Source organism: Plectropomus leopardus, chromosome 9, assembly GCF_008729295.1.
Source record: "Plectropomus leopardus isolate mb chromosome 9, YSFRI_Pleo_2.0, whole genome shotgun sequence".
NCBI lineage: Eukaryota > Metazoa > Chordata > Actinopteri > Perciformes > Serranidae > Plectropomus > Plectropomus leopardus.
Genome location: NC_056471.1, coordinates 14,701,418 through 14,710,109, shown reverse-complemented (window position 1 = coordinate 14,710,109; position 8,692 = coordinate 14,701,418). Strand labels below are relative to the sequence as shown.

At 39.9% G+C, this 8,692-nt stretch overlaps 1 protein-coding gene across 1 annotated transcript; it reads left to right on the top strand.

Moving 5' to 3' along the window:
• The first annotated feature begins 2,030 nt into the window (after positions 1 to 2,030).
• Positions 2,031 to 7,350, top strand: fbxl3l (F-box and leucine-rich repeat protein 3, like). Its single transcript, XM_042493678.1, has 5 exons — positions 2,031 to 2,088; positions 3,830 to 4,190; positions 4,438 to 4,560; positions 4,810 to 4,981; positions 6,550 to 7,350. Exons 2-5 carry the CDS (start codon positions 3,831 to 3,833, stop codon positions 7,191 to 7,193), a joined length of 1,299 nt encoding a protein of 432 aa, XP_042349612.1. The 5' UTR covers positions 2,031 to 2,088; position 3,830; the 3' UTR covers positions 7,194 to 7,350.
• Positions 7,351 to 8,692: the final 1,342 nt, after the last annotated feature.

The window sequence follows — 8,692 nt, the reverse complement described above, 5'->3', positions numbered from 1 at the left end:
AAATTGCTGTGTTAGATGTTTTATTGCTACATAAGCTGGTTCCTAGTATAGATTCCCAGGAATGGACCCCAGGAGGAGGAGGCGTTTCCAAGGCAACAACTAATGGGGATCCAAATGAACTATAAACACTTTATATTAATTTAGCCTACTGTGTGAGAAATAAAAACATGGAGTCAGCTGCATTATTATTTGAAGCACGGCTGCATGCATTTCAAAGTCTAAAGATACAGAGGCAGAAGTGACTTACACTGTCTGGAATCAAACTGATTTCAAACACCCTTCCTTTTGCATTCCTGATTATGGCTTACCAAATATCATTAGCTTTTCTGTCACCATGCATAATGCATTATTGATTAATTCGCCCTTTGATGAGGCCATGAGTCAGTAAAATTAAAATCAAACATTGAAAAAAAAACAAAGGGCCACTAATGCACCAGGCATGTGATGATATACGCAGGCAAAGGAAGTCCATTCAAATTTTATGCATTTCTTATATTTACTCCACAGGAACAAACAAGTAATTAAAAGGAACAAAGAAATCATAACTCCTGCTGCCTCTCTTGCTCTGGTTTAAAAAAAAAAAAAAAGGAAAAAAAGATAGTATACTTGCCCAACTCACAAACAAAAACAAAAGAAAATACTGATAACGCAAAGACTATACATGCCAAACAAAATTATAATAATGATAACAATGATGATGATGATAACAATATCAACAATAACAATAATAGTGAATAAAGTAAACAAATAACTTGCAAAAGAAAGTACTATTAAATTCTAATCTAAATTAAGCAAACATCTCGAGTAGTCAAACAACACTATTATGAGCTTATCAACAACTGAATATAAACAAATACCATGATGTGGATCAAGTGTTGGCAGCACTTCTGTTTCCACCAGTGCAACTGGTAAGTTTTATATGACATGATGAATGGAAAACCATGTGGGAAACATTTGCCATATTCAGAAAAGGGTAAAAGGTTCAATAGCCAAACACACAAAAAGATCAGGGCTGCCAATTCAGTAAAAGTACACATGCTTATACCATAATCATAAAGTAGTCCTTACCACCGATTGACAGTGAGAGAACGGCATTTTGGAGACTTGCTGTCAAAATCAAATGCTAGAACTGGTCATTAAAGTAAGACCAGTAAGACCTTTATATCGTGCTTTAAAATATAATAAATAAATAAATGAATAAATACACATAAAAGCAATATCTTACAAAAAAAACCCACTGTGCCTGCTATAATGATGGCAGTCAATCGAAGCACAAACAGTTTGATTAGCAGTAGGAAAAGGAAATGCAAACACAAAGAAGAACCTATAATCCTGTCAACATATATGGACAGTTCCCTCCATCTTTTCAGTGAGGTAAACTTACAGTATTCAGGATAATACTTCAATTTCTACCTGTCAGAGATAACCTTGCAATAAAAACACTGTTTCTGCGTTTATTAAACATGATGCTGTTTAATCTGCATCAGTTCAATACTCCAGGGAGGAATAAAAGGCTGTTATATAGTGTTCATTTGTTATTATTAATGACCATTTTCACATCTCTCTCTCTCTCACACACACACACACACACTCACACTTTTGACACACTGACCTACTTTCCCAGTACGCGTGCACATAGTATCTTGTGCTCTCAGCATTGGTCCCGACACGCGCGCGCACGCACACACACACACACACACACACACACACACACACACACACACACACACACACTAGTGTAAACAAATAAGTAAAATAGTAAAAGGTAAACTCTCTTTAGTGACACACAAACACAGGAGCGTGTATCTGTTGGCTGCTGGATATTCTCCTGCATGCCCGGTGGTTGGTTGCAGATGCAGCAGAGCAGATCCATGTTTTCCCCGCTCACGTGTACCGGCTGCTCGGCTGCGCTCGTCAAGCTGTCTAAAGCCAAGAGGAGAGCTTATTACGGGAGCTGCTCCTGCTGTCCTATATCAGCAACAGCCAGCATTTCTCCAGTCATCTTCAGCCATGGCTCCAAGCGAACGCTGTCTCCTCCACCGGCTGAGCCCCAAACCCAGATCAGGGTGTTGTTTTTAAGCCGTTCACGTAAGTAAACACGTGTTTTATTGGCGTTTGTTGTGTTTAAAATCATACGTGACTTATTGTGCATTCAGATATGTGTGAACGCGTCTATCTGGCGCCGCAAGTGGTGATTTGTCTGTTTACTTCAGCTCACCTCAGCTCAATTGGTAGATTAGTATGGATTATTATTTTTTATCATAAGAGTGCAAATAATTTCAATCGTGCTTTTAAAGAGTTTAAAAGTATCTCTTAAAAATTAGTTGTTTATTGTTATTTGTTGGGTGGAGCAACATCTTTACAAGCGCAGTGTTTATTTTTGAAACCAACTGAAGCCCCCAAAACAGGTCTGGTTAGTGAGATGTGAAGACATAAAATTAAACTCTATTAAGGGACTGTTCTTTATTTATAAGAAAGGAGGGGTGCAAAACGCGAGAGGCATTTCAGATAATTTTTTTTAGTACTGGGGAGCTAGTTACGCTTTCTGATTCAGCTTAGGAAAGGGACATTCAGCTTTGAATGGTCATACCTTTCATCTTTATTAAATACCCCTTTAAAAAGATTTAAGTCACTAGTCATGAACCTAATGAGTTGGTGATATTTCAAATTAGTGGTTCCTGCATGCTGTGTGAGTGTGAGGTTACTTTGAAAAGACCCGGGGAATGTCTTAGTAAGAAGGTTTCAGCATCATAGTTCATTTGTCCAGAGTTTCAACAAGTTTTTGAGGTGAGTATGTAATCATTCAGTATCCATCAGTATACAGTATTTGACTTCGCCTCTGGCAGTTTTCATGCATGCAAGCTTGAAATCAGTGAAGGTTTCTAACTCAGTGAACGACGGAGGAACAATAAACAGCTTTCACTACATTTTTATTGAAGCCAGGTAGATTTATAAATATAAAATGTCTGATAGAATGAGCAGTTACATTAATAAACAATTATTGATTATTACCTGTGATGGAAAGTAACTAAGCATATTTACTCAACAACCATGCTTCAGTAAAATTTTGAGGCAACTGTACTTTAATTGAGTATTTATGCAACTTTCGAATTTAACTTCACAATTCAGAGGGAAATATTGAACTTAACTTTTTTATTCATTCATTTATTTCAATCTATCAGTTAGTAATAAAAAAGATATCATCTGCTTATGATATTATGTTAATTTTCCTGAAAATATTAAGGTAAAGTAACATTTTTAATTCAGAACTTTCCTTGTTATCAAGTTTTTGTTTGACTGTAGTATTTCTACTTTTCAAGGATCTGATGATTTCTCCTACCACTGATTATCATTGATTTCTCAGATTAAGTACCAGCCAGTGTTTTACATTTTTAAAAAGTAAAAGATTAAAAACAAGCATTTTCAGTAATGCTCCTCAGTCAAATGTAATTGCTGTATAGCTGCCTGAGACACTGGGTTAAAAGCAACAATTAAAAAAAGATGGAAATATTTACTGTTATAAGTATGCTGTTTAAAGAATAACAAGCAGTGATAATATTGTTATTGGAAATATAAATTCCTCTTGAGGTTTCGCTGTTAAGCAATTGCAATGTTATTTATGTGGGCAGGGAGAGAGAAAATAACATTATTTAGGTGAAATTAACGATCATCCAACATTTTGTCCGGTTTCAGCCACATACAACTTTAACTTTCAGGCAGTACTTAAAATTATCCAAAAAAAGCATGGATATGATTATGCATAAAGATTTTTACTGTTTGCATTAAACTTTGAACCATTTCTCATCTCATGTCTGCTGATTTGTTTCAGAATGAAGCGAGGGAAGAGGGATTTCAAATCAAAGTGCCAGCACTTCCTCTCCCGTGAGGACAGGGCTAAGAAACAGAAGCGGGGGACGTCCAGCTTCGCCCTGACACCAGCAGAGGACTGGGGTAACCTGCCCCACCACGTCGTCCTGCAGATCTTTCAGCATCTCTCCCTCGTAGACCGGGCCAGGGCCTCATCTGTGTGCCGCCGCTGGAACAACGTCTTTCACACCCCTGACCTGTGGAGGAGGTTTGAGTTTGAGCTCAATCAGTCGGCCACGTCGTACCTGCGCTCCACTCATCCTGACCTCATTCAGCAGATTATCAAGAGGCATGCCCAGCACCTGCAGTACGTCAGCTTCAAGGTAAGAGCCTTCCCTGCTGTCACCCATTTCGCCTCTCCTTTCACCTCCTCCTCCATTTTCACAACACAGCTGCCTTGACACAGTGGCCTCCTTAATCAGAACCATCTGCTGCAGAGCGGATCCGACGCCTCAGCTGCCTCTGCATTAACACATCCAGGCTGAGATTATTCTTACAGTACATCTCCTTGCGTCTTTCCATTCCTCTTTTTTGTGTGTTTTTGATGGTGAATCTCTGCTGGTAAATCAGGTGGACAGCTGCACAGAATCTGCAGAGGCGGCCTGTGACATTCTCTCCCAGCTGGTGAACTGTACCATTAAGACCCTGGGGCTGATTTCCACAGCGCGGCCCAGTTTCATGGATGTGTCTCAGGTAAACAGACTGTCTGAGCTTCATATGTGCATCTCCACACTTTCACTGCTGCCTTGTTTAGTATAAAGTAAGAGTTGGATCAGTCACATAATTTAACCACTATTTAATTTTCAGTCTAAATACTACAATCAGCTCCCTCCCTCTTCCTTTATTGTACAGCAATTTTAGTTTATCCCCAATTTTGTGCACTTGGTACTGTGTTTGGTATAAGGTGTCCTGGTTTAATCAGCATTATTTATCCCTCCTCAGGCCCACTTTGTGTCTGCGCTGACAGTCGTGTTTGTCAACTCCAAGTCTTTGTCCTCCATCAAGATTGATGATACCCCAGTAGACGACCCGTCCCTGAAGGTCCTGGTTGCCAACAACAGCGACACCCTGAAGCTGCTGAAGATGAGCAGCTGTCCTCACGTCTCCCCAGCAGGTCACTGAACTTTTTTTTAAATTTTAAAGTATTTTTTGTTTTGCTTTTAGAGAATAGAGATACGAAAAGGGATATGATGTGCAGCAAATGCTGCTCACTGGCAGGGGCGGATTGTGAAACAATGGGCCCCCTGGCACAGACATGCAGAAGGCCCCTCCACCTCTCCTCCATCGGCACACAACCTTAGAATTGTTTGGCCTCTCTCTGTTGTTGTTTTGTGTCTTCTTTCAGTTGTCATGCATCTCTCATAGGTTTTATGTCTCTTTGTGATAATTTTGTGTCCCTTTATTTTATTTGGTTTTTTTTTGTTTTACTTTTTTGTGTCTGTTGTTGTTTTGGCCCTTTTTGTAGTAATTTCTGTGGTTGTTTTGTCCCTATATCGCTTTGCAGAGTTTTTGCATCTCATTTTTAGTCTCTTTGTTGTTTTTCATTTTATGCTTCTTTGTGTCATTTTGTGTCTCTGTGGTCTTTTTGTGTCTCTTTGTTGCTGTTTTATGTTTCTTTATAATCATTTTGTGTCTCTTTGTAGCCATTTAATATGTCTTTGTAGGAATTTTGTATTTCGTTGTGACCTCTACCTGTTTTGTTTCTTTGTGGTCATTTTGTGTCTCTTTGTAGTCTTTTTTTTACATCTCTTTATAGTTGTTCAATGTTTCTTTGTGGTCATTTTGAGTCTCTTGTGTTAATTCAAGTGACAGTTTGCTGGTCAAGTCATAAGTAAAGGCAAGTCAGTAAAATTTGTGTTGTCATTAGTTACACTAAAGATATGTTTTGGTAAATAGCCAACGTTAGATGTTACTTACCAGTCTAAATTAAAAGTTGGGAGTTCACCATCAAACTGCATCTTTTTACTCTCTAAGAGCTGTCTCCAGCACTGGAAAGCCACACCTATATTTACTCTGGTTTTGCCTCTTCTATCATCACTTTTCTTTGCTGCTGAACGTTGCTTCTTTCAGGGTGCTGCTTGTGATGGGGATAATAGTTGCTTTCCTGGAGACTCTGCCATCGCTGTGTTTCTTACGCACTAATTCACTGATACTGTAACCACTGCGCTGTATCCATTGACTCTATGCTATTTGCTCTGACTGGCTCAACTTCCTCATCCTCTTGTGCGGCACATTAGAGGCTACAGTGACTCACCATCGCCTCTCAGGTCAGGATGTATCATCACAGAAGGAACGGCCCTTCCTTGGCTGTTTAGTAGTAGATGTCTCTGTGATACAATACATAGGCATTTTGGACATAAAATCAAAGGTGTTACTCCTTCACATTCCGTTAAACTAAAATATGTCCAGATCTTACATAATGCATCTTTAATCCATCAATGCTTGAAGCACAAGTTCATGGTCAGTGTATTACATCCCTCTGCCACCAGGATGCTCCATGCTGCTTTACTTTGTGGCAACCAGATAGAGATTTGTGACAGATATTTCAGTCTGGACCAAAGAGGTGGACCAATCTACTGATTCGCCATCCCTCGAGCCACGCTGATTATTTATTTATTTTATTATTTTTTCTTTCTAATGATCTGTTCCCATTCAGATGTTCTGACTTCTCTCTGTCCTCAGGTATCCTGTGTGTTGCAGACCAGTGCCATGGACTCAGAGAGCTGGCATTAAACTACCATCTCCTGAGTGATGAGCTCCTGCTCGCCCTCTCCTCTGAAAAACATGTCCACTTGGAGCACCTGCGCATTGACGTGGTGAGCGAGAACCCCGGGCAGACGCACTTTCACACCATCAAAAGAAGCAGCTGGGAGGCTTTGGTACGACACTCACCCAAGGTCAACATAGTCATGTACTTCTTCCTCTATGAGGAGGAGTTTGAGCCCTTCTTCCGCGAGGAGACTCCAGTCACCCACCTGTACTTTGGCCGGGCAGTGAGCAAAGAGATGCTGGGCCGTATCGGACTGAACTGCCCTCGGCTGGTGGAGCTGGTGGTGTGCGCCAACGGCCTTCAACCCCTGGATGAGGAGCTGATCCGCATTGCCGAACGCTGCAAAAGCTTGACTGCCATCGGGCTCGGCGAGTGTGAAGTGACCTGCAGTGGCTTTGTGGAATTTGTAAAGATGTGTGGGGGCAGGCTGACTCAACTGTCGATCATGGAGGAGGTGTTGATCCCAGACAGCAGCTACAACATGGAGCAGATTCACAGTGAGGTGTCTAAACACCTCGGCCGCATGTGGTTCCCTGATATGATGCCCACCTGGTAGGCCGATATGAAGCCAGAGCTGAGGACGTGACTTTTGAGGATACGTGTGGCGCTTACGTGAGAGTGCATCCACAGTGACACGTTTTATGGTTTAAGTGATGCTTCAGGCTGCAGTGTGATGTTCTCTTTTTGGACAATAAGTAGCTGTGAGAGACAAATTTCTTTGTCATCAGTGTTCTTGAGTCATTTCTAATTGTTTCATTTTTACCTGCATTAAATTTGATATAAGACTGAAAATTTAAAACATTAAAAAACAAACAAACAAAAAAAAAAAACAAAAAACAGGCAGGTTGATTTCTGTTTGGTTGTCTTGTGAGCTCTCTCTATATAAATACTGTGGTGTGAAATCTTTGATATAATATGTTCTTTCAGTCCCAAAAGGATGCTCTGAATTTGCAGTCACTCACTGTAACCTTTCTACCACTGCCAGTACGGGAAGTGGATCTGCTGTCTTCTGGTTGCTTATGTTAAAGGCATCACACTCATTTTTCATGAGCAGTATCTTCAACAGTGTCATCAGTGTATGTTGTTCACGGGATTCTGCATCTTATTTTGTGGTGAAATATTGTTTGTTATCATATTGCTGCATCCCTCTCAGTCTCAAAACATCAAACCTACTCCTTAAAGGAACAGTTTGAATAAAAATAAAAAATACTGATTTTTTCTCTTGCCTGTAGTGTCATTTTTCAATTGAGATTGTTTTGGTGTAAGTTGCTGTTTTTGGGGATATTGGCTGTAGAGATGTCTGCCTTGTCTCAACTAAAAAAAAACATAACAGCAAATGTCTCTTTCCAGACATCATGACCAGGTCACTGAAAGTAATCCACAGACCTTTTTGTGAGCAGTTTCAGGTATTTTCTGTCAAATGAATTACACTTGCAAAGGTTATCAGGAAGAGTGTATCTACTCTTTGACAAGACGCTCATGCTCGTGACAGCGCACAATATATACATTAATGGCCTCCTCCTCGGCTGGGCTGTAACAAAGGTGAGCCAGCAGTAGGTGCACACTTCCTTCTGTGCAGTGACACGGTTAGTGGGTGTGATTCTGTAGAAAGAAAATAGTTTCTAGATGAAATAAGGTTTAAGTAAACGTGTCATGACACTTGGCAACTTACACCAAAACAATCTAGTTTGATAATAGTAAATAAATAGCACTAAAAGTACAAGAAAAAATATGTATTTATGATTATAGTATGAACTGTCTGTTTAAGTAAATGATTTCCTTCATTTCCCAGGATACAATCTGAGTCCCCGTCCTAAACTCAGTGCATCCAGCTGTTGGTAGAAAGAGAGAGCGCACTAACAACAGTGATACTAATGCCACACAGAAAGAACAAGAATTTCCAGTTGAATCAGCCCAACAGTCACACCTCTATGTACATAACAATGAGTCTTTTGTATTGTTGTCTGTTGTAAAGCTTTGCCTTGTATTTGTTTATTTGTCATGTGATTACATTTTTTTTTAAAAATATGTGATAAATTTGCTCAGGTCTGAAGG